Here is a 19628-nt window from a genome sequence, read left to right as displayed (position 1 = left end):
TTAACACATCCCCGCAAAACCACTGAGCTCTTTATGAACAAACACATCTAACAGAGTGAAGCTACTTCACTCCCTCTAAGCTTCTGTTGTCTCCGCTGTGGCGGAGGCTTTTGTCTGACAGATGTTTACAGGGGAGGGGCGATGTTTCCTCACTGCACGCTGCCTGGGGAAACATCTGGAGTTTGCAGGGATTTACCAGTAATCCCTTCAGCAAGCTGTGGATCGCTCTCCTAGAATTTCAATGTGTCTGGAAAGTAAGCAAGCCTTTGTGGATTGAAAAAGAAACAACTGACAGGCCTGCTTTGTGACCAGCATTGTCGGGGTTAATAGATCCGTAAGCCTCTTATCGCTGCAGCTCTTCAAGCAGAAATACATCAAACTGGCTCGGCTAAAATGGCTCCAATAAACACTTATTAAAGTCAAGTCAGTAGGATGGATAGAGGAATACAACTTCCATGCAGATCAAAAGGAAGAGGACAGAAAGAAGAAAACAGTTACACGAGAGGAACCTTGTGGAGCAGCGAACACCATGAGACCCCAGCTACAAACCAAGAGTCTCCCAGTAGCAGGAGAACTTCCCTTAGCAGAACGATAAACAGGAATGTACAGCCGTGGTTTTTAACCTTCCCCAGAGTTTATGTTTGAAATAGGCGATACCACCCAAGAGAGGTTTCCACACCATGTGTCTCTCATGTAGCATACATCTTCAGAGACTGCAATAATGACACCCCACACCCCACTCTCTGGTTTTCAGTCATCACAGTCATCACAGTCATCACAGTCATTACAGTCATCACAGTCATCACAGTCATCACAGTCATTACATTCGCCCTCTACTGTCTAACAAACCAGGCCTGGCACGCAGTCAAGTAAAGCATATAACATGCACCTCTGAAATACAGTGAAGTATAAAGTAGCTTTGAGATTGTACTCAAACAATTCTTGAGTTAATGCACAATATCTTTCCATCACTGATTAATAATACCATGCTGTACCAACATTAGGGTGTGACCAAATTAACAACTTTGGAAAAGTATATTGGACCTTAAAAAGCCAATTGTGAGTAAATTACACATCATCTATCTAAAGGCACTTTTGTATACAGTATAAAGCCCTTTTTTTATAAAACACAAACTTTCCTCAATGGGCTTTACGATCTGTACTGCATCTTTATGCTTAGGATACAGTATAAAATAAAGCTATGATTACAATAAAGGCCTAAACAATAAGGTTTGACAGATTATGTGGGTTAATGCTTCCTTGCCTATGGGGCAAGTCAAAATTGACTTTGGGCAAGTGGCCCAACTAGGCAACTGAAGAAGAAAAAGAAGTCCATCAGCACTGTATTTTCTTAAGTTAGAATAATAGACTTCTATTGGTCCATAATTCTACATTATTCAGTTAAATATTAGTTAAGTTTGAATGTAAAGAGATACTGGGCAGCTTTGTTGAGCAGTGGAGAATGATCCCCATGATGGAGAATCAGCCGTGTAACAAAGCTGCCCTTTTGTAAACCATAAGATATATAAATCTGTCAACGTTAAGCAAGCCTTAGACTGTTTGAAGGTTTCAATGGAGCAGTCTTGAGTGAGTTATTTTGTCAAACACATGTTTTTGAAATTTGAAAAAAAAAAAATACAACTTGCAGATAAATATTGTGCCGCATGCGGGAAAACTGCATATGCAGTATAAACCCCGATAATCTCCTGAACACATCAATGTACTGCATGTCTAAACCAGAAACGTGTTTTCAGCAGTATACTGCACACACACTCGAGACAAACAACAGAAGTAGGCCACAGAACGTGTCCCCGCCAACACGTAAGCTCTGCAACAGATCTGTCCTGAAGCTAACGCTAGCTGCGTACGCGTTACTGTGTGATGCTCAGAAGGTTTGGCTTCAGGGTTGATCTGTAACCACCAGCTGGTGACCAGGTGTAAGGAATAACATTTACATTTGGCTTTAGAGCCTTGAGAATGTCCATTTTCTAAATGTTTTTTGTTCATGCACCAGCAGAACTTGGTGAAGTTTTTACAGTTAAAATTGAGGTGTGGATTTTACAGAGAAGGTCGGCACGGACTTTAGACTCAACCTGTTCTTTAACATTTAACCAAAAACAATCTTGTCCCTGACCATAACCAAAGTGTCTGAGCTTCCAAAAACTAAAAGGCATACTATGCTGGAATTGTTACTAACTGTTTGGAAACACAACATTCAGAGTTGGCCCCTCCTCCCCCGGCTCAACGACACAAGAAGCACACACCTCCTGACATACGGCAGTGAAGGTGAAAGCCACCCCTGATCCACTCTCTTTCCTGGAAGGGCTTTGTCCGTTTGGTGTTTCGCTCACCGTGTTCGCATCGTTTAAGAGCGGTGTCTTCTATTTGTGTAGCTAAGAACCTAAGAACATAGAGAGGGCAGATAATGAAACCACCACACTCTTCTACTGGGTCATAAGCGTGGGTTTCTTTGGGGGGAAATCCTTCATTGTACAACAACTTTATTAGGAAAACAATTAGGTATTATATAGAGTTTGCTGATGATATTTCTGTTACTTAAGTAGGGATTCGATTGAAGGACTTCCATTGATTTTGACATGGTTGTGCAGATACTTCAGTAAGGGATGCAGGTCATTTTTTTAAACCAACTAACTGCTTAAGACACCCTAATGACCCATGTCTTTAATTCATACAATGATAATGTTTCCTCGCTGTACACTCAGTGACTCATTAAGGCATCAGTCAAGTACCTTAAAATGGAAATGAATCTCTGCAAGAGCAGCCATCTGGCCATGGGTGAGGCCAGAGTTAATGCACCAATCACAGGGCACTCAGTGTGTGTTAAACTGAATTAATCCAGTGCGAGTCAGGTTGCTGTTCGCCCTCTGTGGGTCTGCGGCCACAGAGTTGGCCCACTGGGGGTCAGGCACTGGCTGAGAGGACAAAGAGCTGCGAGCAGACACACAGAGCAAGACTTCAGTGTTGTGTTCTCTTTCCACTCAGAGGAATGTAACCCACCTCCAGCCTCTACCTCCCTCTCATACCCTCTCACTTCAGGACATGGGCCCACACACAGGGGTGGCAATTACCTTTCCCCAGACTTGAATGACCCTGGTCTTGACCCAGCTGCCACCGTGCTTCGTGCCCTTCTCACCCTTTCCCTTTAGAGAGCGGTGGGTCGGTTGGGGGGTGGGGGGATCAAATGAAAGACAGCCACTCTGTCAAAAATGGCAACACTTGTTTAAGGTTACTTCCTATTGGCATGCTGCTGAAAGGGGTGCCTGTCAATCTTGCGTAATCACACAGAGGCTGGCTGCTCCTGGGAGCAGGAAAAGCCGACGGCTGCATATGCCCTTCTTCTCTTCCCACACACACTCCGCATTCGGCCCAGACCCCCATAAGCACTGACACACACATCTGCTTCTTGTGTACACTGTCTTCGAACTGGGAACACAGAACAGTAGAGGACAGCCAGGCCACCTAGGAGTGGGGGCATTGTAGCCAGACGTACGAGAGGGTGAATTCTTAATACTTAAGTAAAAGCGCTATCTGGAGCCTGTGCAATTGATTTTGTGCAAATTAGAGATATTTCTGAGGCCTGTACAAAATCGGCTTAAACGTTATATCTTCATCTCTTCCCTTCCTACTTAACATGCTTAGTGAAATAAAAAAAACAACTAGCCATCTTGTCTCAGATCTTTCTGTTTCAACTCCATTGCCCCCCCCCCCCCCCCACACACACACACTCTTGTTTTTTGGGGGGGAGGAAATGTGATGTGGAAACTTGTTACTCGCGGAACTTTGTCCAAGTCTATTGGGATGAGCTGTGAGAGGAAGGGGAAAGGACCACAGCACTTTCTTCCACCGTTACAGCGCGCACCGTGTGTCATGGCTGCTTCAACTTGTCTCCAGTGTTGTGTCCTTGTCAACTTTTACAGTAACAGTTCTTTTGGAGCCGGCGCCTTTTGTTTGGCTTGCTTCAATGCCGACCAGCACTACAGTAATGGTTCCAAGTCCGGCTTTTTCTTTTGGTGAAAAAAATGATTTGACAGACTTTAAAGACGAGTCGTTCAAATAGAACCGGTTCTAAAAGAGCGGCCATCTTCTCCACCTCTAAGACTTCTACAGTACAAAATGGCAGACCAGATGGAAACAGAGCACTTGGGGCACCGACAGATGCTCCCATGAGGCCACTTGGCAAATTCTCCCATATCCACTATGATAGGCCAGTGAGTCCAACATGTACTTGTCGATTGTTGTGTACTGTGAGTCCACAGAGTAACCAGTAAACAGCGCTCCGCTTCTCAGTGTTTGATGTAATGAGATAGCTGTATTAGTCCTCCAGTGCAGACACCTGATGCTGAGTGCAGAACTCGATCAGCATAAAGAGGTCACCGCCATGACACAAAGACAGACGAGTCACTGACTGGCTGACTGGTTAACCGGCCAAAGGTAGTAGAACCACAAGACGTTTTTATTCCCACATCTGCGACCATTTGGGGAAAGTGCTGCTGACCCAAAGGCGGTCCCAGTGTAACAGCATCCACACACAGAGGAGTCCCATCAGAATCAATGCCATTCCACAAGCTGGAGGCTCTGTTGTCCAGACAGACCCATCAGGAACTGTTCATCAGGAACGGCATCACAAGACAAGGCCATGCCTTCATCAAACATCAACATTTGTATTTTAATTCAAATTACTTTCTTCAATACTATATTTGTTAATATTGTAATGCAATACTGTACTTTTAGCATGATATTAAGGTATAAAGCAACCTTTATTTATATTATATATATATTATGTACTCTCCAGACGTTTGATTATATTTGTTTGAAAATAAAATCTGGGAAGTTCTTGAGACAAAAAAAATCTCACTTACACTTTAACAACTAGGGCACTATATGGAAATATCAGCACCTCTATTTAAAAACAAATGTATTTGAACTAAATTTACAAAGGTTATAAGACCTGAGTTTATAAAACATACAATGCTATCAATGAAATGGCATAAAACAGAGCCCTTTTGCCTTTCCATGAAAATACATTTTACCACAGTCTTTTTGCCCCCAAGTTCCACTGGGAATTTGAAACGGCCACTGAGAGAAGATGAAGAACGCCTGGAAAGATGATCTGTGCACAGCTCAATAATTAAACTTTTTCAAGGACAAATATCACATGTTTAGATATTTGCCAGGACACTCAGAGTAGAGGAAAGTAACATCAAAATCCACATATTTACTTACCTTCTCGTTGTATTTGAACTTGACATAAAACCAACTGGACTTGATCATCCTCCTGTCCTCTGATCCTGACTGATTCAGTGTGCCGGGGTAAAGTCTACGTCGCCACCACAGACTGATGCTCAATGTGCGGCGCGGCGACGCTCAACTAGTTCTGATACTTTATCCCGCTGGTCTTTGTGCTGCTGCTTCTTTCTCGCTCCGAGCCCGCTCCGTTTTTTTCCCTCCCCGTCTTCACGCCGTGCTCAGTATGTGCGCGGCGTGGTGCTTGGAAGGCTGACAGAAGAGCTCCTCAGACGGGCTTCAGCTGTGTTCACAGTGGTGGCAGATGCCAGCAGAGGAGAATGTGAGCAAACCCTAAAGACCAAAGCAGCAGCCTCCCTCACTGCCCATTCCTTCTCTCCTTCCTTGAACTTTCCATCTATCTATACTTCATGCTCCATTTCTCTCTCTCTCTCTCTCTCTCTCTCCCCCCCCCCCCCCTCTCTCTCTCATTTTAAATGTTCCCCTTTTAAGTCCTTTGCTCACTCAATGTCTCCCCCCAGTGCTTCCTACTGCTCTCTGTTACGCTCTTTCCGTCTGACCTTGTTTAACCCCCTTCTGTATTCGTTTCAATTGTTTCTCTGCGCTCCGTGAAGTAATACTGTCTGCTTTATTATTTCTACAAACAGCAGCTCCTGATGTTGGTCTGACCCCGAAGGCTCAACGTTCCCACGAGCCAAATAAACTCTGACGGCTGAACAAATGTGCTTTGAAAATTCTCTGTCAAATGCAGTTATGTCGAGAGCAGACCGGGTACAGCTCTGCATGAGAGCTTCAAATATTTACAAGTATTGCAAAAAAAGGATTATTGTTAGTGTGCCCATTTCATGAAATGAAGCTTTGAAAGATCTCAAATTTGAACCGACTAAAAATATAATGATTTGATTTATTTACTTAAGGGAACCCATTTCCCAATAAAAATATATTGCAATTCAATAGAGTGCTGCAGGAACGAGTCCTAAAGCCAAAATCAAAGTCAATCCTTTGTTTTTCTGAAAGGATGTTTGGTCAGATGCTTCAAGTAATCTCTTTGGTTAACAAAAGCTAACAAGATTAAAATAGTTGTTCTACGGTATAAAACACATCAGTAAACCCCTCGGTGCATTCTGAAGCTTTTGATCGTCTTAAGACGATGCTTGATAACAAGTATTCGTAATACGTACAGAATAATAAGTATATATGTGACTCCAGTGGTTGACGTTATTGTCACACAAACACAAATGACATAAGTTGGAAGAGCGTGGTTACAGTGAAGGTTGTGCAACCGTGGTGTGGTTCGCTTATAGCCTCACATTCTCTTTTTACTTCTGCCGCTTGGATTCATGCTCCAAAATCTATAATCGTGGTGTTTGTATTTGTGAAGATGATGTTGCTGAACGAAATGTGTAAGAATAATGAAGGTTTGTTTATTTCCTGCAATCATAACAAATCCAATGGGAAAATGTACTTCGGCTTCATGCATTCAAGTTCTACATGATCCTTTTAGCTTCATTTTGGTCTCCACCACCACTTCTTTAGGTCCAACACTCTAAAGCTGGTCTAATCAAAGCGTTTCAGTAACTTCTGTTGTGATTTGGTGCTCTATAAATCTAATGACTTGACTTGAAGGACGCTCATTAGCTCTGCAAAACTGAGAGAAACTGCAGAGTTGCGTGCTACTTCTCTGAGTTTATGACCACAAGGAACACCTTTCAAATGATACACATTCATTTCATTTATTGTTAAATAGAAATATTGACGGGAGTAGCTTTCAAGCCCCTGAAAACAGTTATTCTATTTCTCCTGTATAATCTTGAATAAGCAATAAGTAAATAAGCAGCAATCAATGTAAATGTTTGAAAACCACATTCTCTGTTCGTGTTTCTCAGTGTGGTTTGATGAGATTTGATTTACTGAAGTCTTGTAATACAAGCAAACAACACAACAGCTGTCATCAAATGTGATTAAATATACTATTTAAATGTCATTGGTACGCCGACGTATGCAAATCATTTTATTCCACTGACTTCAAACCAGAGAGATGTCCACAGACAAACGCAGTAAATCTATCACGGGAAATAACCAAAACGGTGTTAGTACTCATAGTGAAAAGCTGAGTGAGAACATATGTTTTCAGGAAACTTAAGAGCATGCGTATGCTAATGTCTTTAAAAAGTATATATATTAAAAAAGACAGCATATAAAACCTAATACCGACTGGGTAGTAAAGTATAGTAAGAAAGTAAAGTGAGAAACTTCTGAACTTAGACTCAACTACTGCTTGGGGCAGATGTCGATGTTAACCATGAATCACACATGCTTCCTGCCATCCACAATCCATGCAGGTAATGTTATCCTGTCATCAAATCAAGATCCCTGGAACAGCAGCAGGAAAACTTCAGAAACAATGACAGCCAGCACTGGAGAATAATAAAAGAAAAATGAAGACAGAAAAAGTTTACATAGTGACAGTTTGGCCAGATGACCTCAATGTAGTCTTAGAATGCACCGGCAGCATGTTCTGGAAGCCACTGCATCAGCATTGAATACAACATTGTAAACCCAGCTGTATTTCCTGAGGCCATGTCTCGCTCTCTGTACTGTGACACACATATACAAAGTATTACTTTATTTAGTTCATTCATAATATGTGTTTACTTTTCATGTTATGGGTTAATGCTGTATTTGTAACCCAGTTGTCAAACTCAAGGCCTGTGGGTCGGATCCGGCCCGACACGTCATTGTATGTGACCCGCGCGGCTTCAAATAATGTGGTCCAGGACTGCTTTTTTTTTTAAAAGGTCTTTTTTTCTGCAGCAGAGTGCCGTCTGTTCACTCTCCTTCATGCTGCGTTCACAGCAAAAGAGAAGGGAACTCTCGCGTTGCTTTACTCATGTGAGTTCACTCGCCGGACTGTTTGTGATCTGGGGCGGTCCGAACCTCATAGTTAAACATGTTCATAATAAATCAATCTAATCGAATAATAAGTGTGATCAATGAAACAAAGCCAGCAGTGAGGGAAGGGGGTTTCAGCACGGGCCGGCAAACTGACTTCATGATCTGAACCTCCAAAGAAAAGCCAATCGCCTACTGTGGAGGCGAAAGCACCAACAAGGCCACCCAGCCAATGTTTACATTCTGCCACTCCCCTCTGCACACATGGGCCCCGATCCCATACACACAATACCGCTGTGTATATTATCATGTCACCTTTGGCTACTGCTTGAGATGTCTGCCAGCCACAACGGGCTCCTGTATCTCACAGGGTCTAGCCACATTTGGCAGCACCTGAGTTCCATGGAGGCAACTCCTCTATCACAGGACAGCAGTGGGTTGTAAACAAAAGCAATCAGACTCTTTAGTGCCAATAGCTGCGTTAGCATCCATGGAAACATAGCCTCCCTTGGCAAGACCTTTGAGGCATATGCTTTGTGCCAACGCAGGGAGAGAAGTCTGGCAGAAGAGGCAACTTGCATTTTGGTTCGACTGAATCGCTTACACAAGTCATGCTTATGAAAAATTGACTTTGTTTGCTATCTGCAGAAAATTAAGCCTGGGGTCAACTGTTTGGGTGTTTCACGACATGCTTTATGTTAAGAGACGGGTGGAGTAAGATTGAAAAAACAAAGTGTTTATTTATGTTCAATGTTAGATATCTGAAGCTAATTGATTGTCTAATTACCGTAAACAACTGCAGATGAATGCAGCCATAGCTATATTATATTATTTTTATTCTGTATTTCAAATATTCAACCATTAACTAGTACAACGCTATTAAAAGGCAGCAGTGTAGAACGTTGTTATCCCAGGACTGGTGTGATGTTTGGTCACTGGAGAGATGCTGGAGCCTTATTCACTGATTTGCAGCCCACCAGGTGAACTGACTGTTTTGCCTTCTCTACCCAGGAGTCTTTAACACTTCCCTTTATCTCTTAGCATCCTTTCACTTTGGATTCTCTTTTCAGAGGCCATTCAGAGTATATTGTCAGAAGAGCTTATCTTCAGCGGTCGGTCTAATGAAAAGATAAACAAACAGCAGGATTCTCTGGACTTAAGCTTGTGTGTTTTAGTGTGTGGGCTGCTGTATATTGTTTGCTCTACTCTGGTTTTCTCCCTCTCACTCTTCTCTCTCTCTCTCGTCTTCTCACTTTCCACTCCCCTCTTGTCAGCCACGGGGAGACTGTCGTGCTGTAATGCTAAGTGACAGCCTGCCTGCCTGCTCACTTCCCACACACATGCCTACGCCTGGCCATGTCCCTGATGGCCATCGATGTGCCCAGATAACAGAGCTACGAGAGCTCCCAGGGCTGAAATCCAAAAGAAGAAAAGATGCTTGGAGGTATCATTCCTCCTCCTGGTGTGTATTTAGACAAAACACAGACACTTGACAGGGCTGAAAATATGATGTCATTGCTCTAGTGACGTGTTAAGGGCTATAATACACACTTGCAGGATATATTAAGGTTATCCCAAGATCCTTTTGGATCTCTAGTTAAACGATTAAACATAGCGTGTACAGCGATCATAACAATTAACTTCAGGGGCAGCAGACTGGAATATAACGTGGTTAAGGAGCATCGTTTCCGCTCGGCTTTATCAACAGGCAGGCCTTGGAGGAATAAATGGGTTTTCAAATATGTAAAACGGTAATACATCTGAAAGGTGTGTGTGCTTCTATGATATCATTTGTTGGATCCCTCCTTCCCACAAGGTCAAACAGAGAAGCAGCTTCAGAAGCCACGAGGCCCTGGAGCTGCCTGCCTGCAGACGCTCTCCTGCTGGAGGCACCTGTGCCTCTGGGGGGGCCTGAGACAGGACTGTGTGTTTCCATGGATATGCCTGTCTCTGCGTACTTGACATTGGTGGGTGTAAATGCCCATCCGAGTGTGTCCTTGTGCACAACACATGGAGGAATGGAAAACCGAGCAAATTCCTTTGTATGTCTGTCTGAGTTCAAGAGTGCGGCAAACTCACCCCCCCCCCACCCCTCTATCTTTTAGTTACATCAACCCAGATGTTCAACCAGCCCAGAGCCTCAGTCCTGCGGCAATTTTCCATGAAACATGTTGGCACAAAAAAAAACTCGAGCGAGGACTAAGGAGAAACAGCAAGCCCTTGTGCACTTCCTTAAATGCTCTAAGAGGTTGCTTTAATCTTTAAGCTCTCGGGGGCTAACACAGCGCTGCACTGTTAAACACGGGCATTTAGAAATTCAATCGTAAGTTAAGAGGAGAGGCAAAAGGAAAAGCTAGGGGAGAGTTGGGAGAGCAATGTTTCCTAGGTTGTCAGACTCCAATTAGCCCCTACCTCCAGTACGAATTGTTAGTGAGGGAGCAAAGGAGTTAAAAGGACTCATTCTGTCTGCAAATCTTAGACTTCCTCCTCTCTCTGTAATATTGCTGAGAGGCAGTGGCCCAACATGGCCCGACACAGTGCATGTTTCCTCTCTTCCTGTCCGCGGGCTGTATTGGCCAGCAACCCAAAAGGCCATTTCCTGCTCTCCTAACACACACATACACACACACAGATATTAGAGTTGAGGCTGACTCTCTCTGATGGCCAGATAATACAGGCCCGAGTCCCATCTAGGCCACAGCCAGGAAATAACGTTAGCCCCCCACCGACCACCCCCCTTACCTCTCTCCTCCTGTTAATACTGGGGATTATAGCACAGGTTGCCTTGGCACATTACTTTTACCTTGATGCAGCGAGGCTACTTGTAGGCCCACGAGGTACAGTAATAACCTGGATGTCCTGCACACTGACTGGCAGATGATAAAATGTACCATATTTGTTTATTGTCTTAAAACATGTTTGTAATGTGATTTAATAACAAAATAAGATAAAATACTCAAATACTAAAAACATTTAATTATGTAGACATTGGAGTGGTTGAGTGTTGAGCACCAACTAACATCGGAGCTTTGCAGTGGCACAAAGGAGGACCACTAAACCTCCGTTGGGGAACATTGAATGTCTGTACAACATTTTATGGCTATCCACCAATAGTTGTTGAGACGTTGTGATGGACAGACCAATAATGCTACCCAGAGAGCCGTGACACGAGCAGGGCTGAAACCAGCCTGCTTTTCTGCAACAACGGGAGCAGCAACAACCTCACAAAGAGGTGGCAGACAGCCAGAGATCACAGGGTGGATGAAGGAATCCTTGCACATTTGATTTATAGCTGTTAATGAAAAGCTCCCTCGAGCCAACCAAAGGAATATCGAGGTCACAGGAGGACACTGTCATACTGTAAAGCATGTCGCTCAATGGTTTACCCTGTAAGGAGCTTCAGACGTTTCGTATTTACTTACAAGACCTAAGTCCTATGATGTAGTGTGTTTACATGTAACCTTGACCTTGTAAAAGCCCAGTGATGACCTCAGGTGGATACTAGCATGCTCTCTCACACACACACACACACACACACACACAAACACCCATACGCACACACACACACACACACACACACACAGTCTGTCTGAGTCCTGCGCAAGGACTTGTTTTGGAACTCATTTCCAAACAGTCAGCGGGCGATCTGGACAGGGTTCTGGTTGAAGAGGGTAAACAATAAGGGAGAAATACGCAAGAGAAATAGGAGGGGAAATGATTCCATGTTCCAATGACTTTCAGATGCATGAGTCAATGCCAGCTCCATGCGGTTTCAGTTGACCTCCACCCTACCTAACAGGCCTTCGCACGCATTCACTCTCTGCTCTCTTGTTCCGAGGGAAGCGGCCCACAGACCCGGCTGTCCCAGCATCGGTTGGTCAAAGCACGGATGAGATGAAAGCAGGAAGCAGAGATAAACACAGATTAATTGCTCACAGACGGGAGAGACTTGGGACTGTATGTGTGGGGGGGCGGGTTGGGAGTTGTCAGGCAAAAGTCCAAAAACAGGATCACTTGAAGTGGGTTAAGAGCTAGACTGCTGCTAGCTAGGCCCTTGAAATCTTTTACATGTGCACCATGCACGCCACTTCCAACATAGTACTCCCCGAAAAAGAGAGAGCGTGGGAGTTCAATAGGAGAAAAAACACGGAGGAAAATCACAGAGTGAGTCACACAAAAGTTAGTCAAGGAACCTGCTGGCAGCTGGAAAAAGAATGCAGAAAGTTGTTTAATCACAACATTGATTTCACATTAACGACATCCATCCACAAACAAACAGCTCTACCTATGAAAAGATCGAATGTCATGACAAAGAGTAAGACCATGAATCAGGTGTTGGAGGAAACAAGCCACTTGTTACTATTATGAGCAGATTTGTCGTTGGTTTCTTTTCTTCACAGTGGACTGGGTTGTCTCTCTCTCTGATATGATGGAAGAGCCACATGCGGAGCTTTACACTTGTATTCATTCATATGTACCCTCAAGTTTCAAAACAAAGTAAGAACGGACATTAGAGTCGCCTCATTTTCACACTGGCAGTCTGGTGACAGTCACCAGAAGCACATGTATCGCTCTCTGAGAAGCAGAGTCACAGTGTGGCGTTTCTGTAGCGTAGCTGGGCTAGCGGCTCTCTGGTGTGAGTCTGTGTCAGCACACACGTTTTATCGCAGTCAGCACACTGGTCCTCACTTTCATTTGCCTGTGAGGGATTCCTCTGGTAATGTGCATTCCAGAGTACACATACTTTTCCCTGATGAATTATTCTACTCTAAACTCTGGCGGGCCGAGAGTTTAAGCTAAGCCACGCGTGTGCTACAGTCTGATGTGTTTAGCCAGCTGTGGCAAGCTGGGTGGAGACAGGACATGGAAAGAGTGGACTTGGGTCAGCTACAGCTCAAACAATAGATGTGCACAGTAATACTCATTGACATCACTGAGAGGGGCTCATATCAAATCGCTAAGACAAACTGTGACAGTAAATGTGATGAAGGCTGAGTTTAATCTCACATTATAATGAAGATTTCACGCTGACCTTCAGGAACTCTTCAACATTACAGAATACTAAACTGGAACATGACCCACCTTTTTAAATACTCACTGGATTGCTGTGCATCTCGCTCTGTGTCCTTGTGTGAAAGTGTGTCTTGTGAAGCCAGACAGAAATATCGAAGCGATTAAGCACAAGCTGTTGAACAAATCTACCGGGGCAAAGAACAGAATATAAAAATGCAATAACATAATTAGAAGCTTGAGTGGGTGGGATAAGTAATGAACAAGCAAACAATCCCAGGGAGAGCATTCTCTGTACTCAGTGTGACCTACTGCACCGTAAACTGCAACTGGGCTTTTGACTTGATCACGGTTGAGAAGTCTCTAGTACAAGGGTCTTTTATTTTGCAATTACTTAATCTATTGATGAAGATAATGTTAAACGGGGTGCACTGACTGTACATTTCTGTTCATGTATTGTTTTTACATCGCAACTGCTGCCCTCAACCTCCAGACCTTCATTCACATGGTTGTGCTGCTGCACATCACTTGTAATTCATGTGTAGAATAAATACTGAGTAAAGGAAACATAATGACACATTAACGTCTGGCTCACTGCCCTGACAGAACATTTCACAGTTGTTAACGTAAACATCGGGTGGCCGTTTATTCTTTAATGCGGTGTATGTAAATGACATACACTGACAGGGCGTAAACAGGAACCAAAGCAAACCAGAAATGCAATTCTATTGAGACAGTCCACACGTGTCTGAACTGAGCTCAAACGCATTGAGCACAATGCTTGCGGCGTGATACCAGGGAATATTAGGTTTGCGACACAGTAATTACTGGTACATTTGTTGTGAGCAGTGGCGGCTGGTGATTTTTTTTTTGGGTGGGGCCAGGGCTCCAGACTAACTTTTTTAACTAGGAGCACAGTCGCTCCTAACTTAAAATGTTAGGGGCGCAAGCAGAAAATTTAGGGGCGCACTTTTTCCTGGGTCAAAATGGGTCTTGAGATGCACCGATCAGGTTTTTGGTGCCGATCACCGATCACTGAAATCAGTATCTGCCGATCACCGATAATACCGATCACCGATCACTGAAATCAGTATCTGCCGATCACCGATAATACCGATCACCGATCACTGAAATCAGTATCTGCCGATCCGATAATACCAATCACCGATCACGGTGTTGATTGAAGCATTCTATTTATTGTGTAGCATTATTGCCTAGGACTATGAGGAAATACATATATAAAGCAACTCAAACATTAAAGAAATTACCGATTTCTTTAAACATTTAGAACTTTTACTTTGAAAAATTTCCTAATTGATACATTAAAATTGTTTGATTGCTATTGTAGGGGATTTCAGATATGTATGGAACACATCTGCATCATTCATTTCCTGGAACTCTTGGGGAAATCTATATACAGGACTTTTCTTAACATACAAAAGACTGACTAATTTTTATAAACTCTTCCTTGGTACAGTAAACATTTTTAATGTTAGCATAATTTAAGCTAAATCTCAGAAAATATCTATAAAGATACATCAGTTCATTGTTTACTTTTATATGTTAGTGTATGATTTGTCGACATCTTATTTTGATAAACGGATGTTGTTTCACGTGGTTCTTTCCGCTAACTTTGCAAAACCGGATGTTGTCACTTAAATCCTTCCGCTAACGTTATCAAAACCCTCGCGCGCTCCAGATCGAATGCGTTTACCGTGAACATCAGTCTATAAGGGCTCAGACATGTGAGAGTCGGCTGAGTTGACCCAGAGATTCAACTCGGGGGACGGGGACGCCGCTCGGTGGTGAGGATCCTCGTGGACCTCTCACTCTGCGGCCCTCGCCCTCGTTGCGTCTCCGTTGCGGTGCGCCTCTTTTCACACATTAGCCCCCCCGCGCTCACACACAGGCCAGCCTTCTTCTTCTTCGGTTTTCGTCTCCTTTCTTCTTCTTCTGGAGTTAATGTCGGTTAGCAAACCAGTCATTCAGGCATTACCGCTAACTGTAGTGGGCTGAAGTGTAGAACAAGTTTGTAAACAACAAAAATATTTAATAACAAAAAAAAGAAATCTGCTAATTTACTGGTCGCGCATGCGCGAGTTGATGAAAAATTTACTCGCACTGTGTCTAATTTTAGGCGCAAAATGCGACCATTTGGTCGCAGTCTGGAGCCCTGGGTGGGGCGCAGTTTAAATAGCACTCAACAATGAGAAGAAAAGAGGTTTTGAGTAGAATATTGTAAAAAACAAAGCTTTATTTAAAGAACACACCGTGCTCAACTGTCCAATAACAACTATCAACACACTGTAACTTTGGGCATGAGAGGTTCAGAGCAGCTTTAAGGAACATTGGGTTGGGTTTCAGAGGTTTGCAAAATAAAAGAGTTTCACCCTCACATGAAAGAGGTTCAGAGCAGAATAGTCAGAAAGAGATCACATGTTACATTGGGTGTTTGACAGAGTAGACCCACTACGTGTAAAGAAAAGTAGCCTCCTCTCTTTAAAGTGGTCAAACTTCTCAATAACTCTCTGGTTAAAGTCAATCATGTCTGTAACCATTATTCTGGATGGAATGTGTCTGTTTTTCAGAACTTCTTCGTTGTGTTTTCGATGCCAGTTCGGTCTCCTTCTGCTGCTCTGCTCTGCAAACAGTGTTAGCTTCATGCTGTTCGCGAGTTAGCTTCATGCTCTTAGCTAGATAACTGCGGCAAGATTCGTGCTTTACACTTGTCTGGAGCTCTTTAGATCCCTCACCCCGTTGTAGTCCAGAGAGTTTCAGTCCCAGGACTTTGGAACGACAGACAGGGGAAACTAAACAGCATTACTCACTGAGCCTCCAGCTGACCAGCTCCCCGTAGCTCCGTGGAGCTCTCTGGCTGAGGGAAGATACTGGTCTCTGATCTGCCGAATAGTCCAGTCACGTGAAATAATAAAACGATGTCATTGGCCAATGAGCGCACATTTTTGTGCCCCAAGATTCACGTTTCATCCGCCAATGAGAAGCCGTCCTTGCCGAAACGACTGAAATGTTTGCTCGCTCCCGTACACACACATTGGGCCGGTGTCCCGAAAAAGGGGAGGGGCTTCTCTCCGTGAGGATGAGTGGCGATATATTATATTTTTTCACATTAACTTAAGTGGTTGTTGACAGGCTGACGGTCTCCCACACACATTTAGCGCGTCAACACGGTATATTTACTATTTAAATGATTTGGCATATAATGTTTTTTGACAGGATTTATTTATTTATTTTCTTCTCTTTTTTTCATCTCAAAATGTTAAGAGGGGCGGCGCCCTAGCGCCCCCTATGGACGCACCGCCACTGGTTGTGAGATAGAGCTTCCCAATTTCCTCTAAGATGGGTACCCATGTCCCTTATTTGTAGTAATTACAACATGTATACCAAATGTGACAATGATGCAATAAAAACAGGAGTAACCTTTAAAGGTTACCCTGATGCAGCCCATCTATTTGGGGCAGCACCGTTGCATGTCTATTTGTTCCTCTCCAATGTTGGCTTATGTAAATATGGCCAATCCTATCCATTCGATGGAACTCTCTCTTCCTCTTTTTATTCTGTTTTTCAGCATGAGACCAGAGGGCAATATCCGCCGAGCTATAACACTCATGATACCAGAGTACGGAGAGGACGCCCGCTCATTCTGCTGCCCATTACCACTATCCACAAAGGGGCCCTTATCTGGGAGCATCCCCATTAAAAACTTTGAAACACGCCTGAAAAACCGACTGCATCCCATCACCCTTGGTCCTTAGCAACAGCCGTTACTGCGGGTTGGCTGAGGTTGAGCCACATCTCTTTGAGAGGGGTGGAGAGTACAAATTATTGATTGTAACCTTTGAACTACATGTGTAGCATTGACAGGGGGAATGCATCAGGGGGTGGGTGGGGCGGAGGGGGTTGGGTGTACAGGGATTTGCTGTACATGGCCTCTGACTCACATCCTTCTTACATCACTAACCTCCAGAAAACAACAAAACATCACAACACGCACACACAAACACATGTGTGTGCAGCGAGCACATGCTCCCTGCACACACATCCCCCCCCCCTCCCCCCACTTGACTTGTTCCTCTCCACCATTTCTTCTGACAGTCTTGTGTGCAAGTGTTGTATAGCTAGAGGCGAGTCAGGAAAGCAGCAGATGCGGCATAAAGGCATCAAAGCAGACATCTCCACCGTGGCTCTTAGCGGGTCAACTCAAAGAGAGGTGAGCAAGAGATACTTGAACCAAGGTTAGCGGCGGAGAGAGAGAGAGCGTGGCGATCAAAGTGATGTAAAGCATGTTATAAAGGAATACGGATAGATCCTATTAGAACTGCCATAGTGATCTGTAAGAGCCTCGCCTTCTGTGTAAAAGTGCATCTGTATTATAAAAATAATGATGGTGATGCTTAACCCTTCAAAATGCGAGGGCAGCGAGTTATTTCTTTGCATCACATCGCGGTTCGAGCGCAGCGTGGAGCCTGAGACTCCATTGGATCTCGCTACACTGTATTCACACATGACCTGCATGCACTGCTACTACCGGAGGGACCAGGATTACAATAATTATTACGTTTTTTGATGATAAATATGTCGATCAATGGTATGTAACATTATGATTACAGTATACTGTAAGTTGGAAAGCTTTGTGTGTCAAATGGTGTCACGTTCCAGGTGATTAATTGAAAACAAGTATTTGGGTAAACATTTTTGATAAATTGCCAAAGTGAAGACAATCACAACAACTAATATAGATAGTGACGGAATTTTCGATAAAAAGATTTCTACTATAATTAATTAAAAAGATGTAACTATACAGGACTGTCTCAGAAAATTAGAATATTGTGATAAAGGTCTTTATTTTCTGTAATGCAATTAAAAAATTATTAAATATTAAAAGAATAAAAGGCTTGCAATATTTCAGTTGATTTGTAATGAATCCAGAATGCATGACATTTTTGTTTTTTTAATTGCATTACAGAAAATAAAGAACTTTATCACAATATTCTAATTTTCTGAGACAGTCCTGTATATTGTGATATTTAGACACATGACTTCATCAGGATATCTCCTGAAAGACTATTACTTATAAGCCGTGCTAAGAATCTGTATGTTTTGCAGTGGATATGGCAAATTAAATATTAACCGTCTCCCCCTTCATAAATAATGCATTTTTAAGGATGTAAATCAGCTGTTCCAACTTCGTACATAGTGAAACTACTGATAGCACACTGTGCGTCAACAAGATTTCAGCAACTGACGACTTTGTCTTCTGCTGCAACATTTTTTGCTCATTATACAGAGTTAGCTCTGAAGTGTGACATTCAGACACACGAGGTATCGGCTTTACAGAAGAGACAGCCTCGGCGACACACAGACAGGACACATGGTGCTTCAGCCTTCTACACTAACAAGGCTGCGTCCACGCAAGTTGATCCCTGCAGATTGGCATATTTCTGCTGGAGAAATGACTGTTGTGTGTTGCGGTTTGTGTGGAGGGAGCCCTGCATAGTTCCAATGTGCCGCTGTATAATAAGCTCGATTTATTTTAGCTTTATTATCGGCAACCAGTCCTGCATCACAGGACATTACAGCAAATTGGCTCCGAGATAGACAGTAATAAGAGAGTAAGAGAGACAGGGAGTGTGTGTGTGTGTGTGTGTGTGGGTGTGTGTGTGTGTGTGTGTGTGTGTGGGTGTATGTATATTTATGTATGAGTGACTATGAGTGTGTCACTGTGCTTATATCAAATTAAGCTCACTGAAAACTTGAAATGGCAATACCCAGAAATGCTACTGTGTCCTGGATATGGCCTATAACATTAACTATTTGTGGGTAATATTGCTAAAATGTTCACAAGATAAGATAAACTAAATTGTGCTTGCTTGCTGTGCAGACCAATTCTGCAGCTTCTCGCTCCCTTTCTACATTACAGCTACTCACCAAGGAGCCAGTCACACCGCCATGGACCATGGGAAAAAGATCAACCCTGCAAAGCTACATAGCAGCCAATTATGAAGAGAGAGAGCATTCAATACAAGATTGAAGAATACCACAGTCTGAGCAGCAGACGGTGAAAGGCGTGCACATCTTTAATGAACAATAGAGGGGTCCAAAGTGTTTCCTCTTTGTTAGCAGCAGAGGGTGCCAGCACTCCACAAAAGTATCCCAGCATGCCACACAACAGTCCGGTGTACTGTTTTTATGTAAAAATAACAGACAAAGAGAGACAGCGAGACTGGACCCATTGTTGGTGCACCATTGCTGTGCCTTTCCTTTTCTGCTCCGGATTCAATTATTCCATCTCTGCGGACAGCCACTGGAGGGCTATGTCTGGATAGGGGACGTGGTCAAGACATGCTGCATTTATTCCAGGAAAGCATATAATGGTGTTTCACATGGTGACCTAATATCATGAATTCAAGCTCGCTGGTAAAGCGTTCTCGGTGAGCTCAAAC

General features: G+C 43.4%; 1 protein-coding gene across 5 annotated transcripts in view; it reads right to left on the bottom strand.

Annotated features, from left to right (window-relative positions):
- The window catches only part of auts2a (activator of transcription and developmental regulator AUTS2 a), a 302294-nt gene that overhangs the window by 199236 nt on the left and 83430 nt on the right, over positions 1-19628 (bottom strand). The window contains exon 1 of one of the 5 annotated variants that reach the window (XM_056440741.1): positions 5245-5348. The exons of the other annotated variants lie outside the window; for them this stretch is intronic. Coding sequence (XP_056296716.1) covers positions 5245-5292 — 48 coding nt within the window. The 5' untranslated portion in view covers positions 5293-5348. Of the gene's footprint in view, positions 1-5244; positions 5349-19628 lie in introns of those variants that run through there. 5 annotated transcript variants of the gene reach the window in all.

The sequence above is a fragment of the Pseudoliparis swirei genome, chromosome 3 (assembly GCF_029220125.1).
Source record: "Pseudoliparis swirei isolate HS2019 ecotype Mariana Trench chromosome 3, NWPU_hadal_v1, whole genome shotgun sequence".
Lineage (NCBI taxonomy): Eukaryota > Metazoa > Chordata > Actinopteri > Perciformes > Liparidae > Pseudoliparis > Pseudoliparis swirei.
Note: the sequence above shows the minus strand (reverse complement) of the source record. Positions and strands in the feature narration are given on the sequence as shown.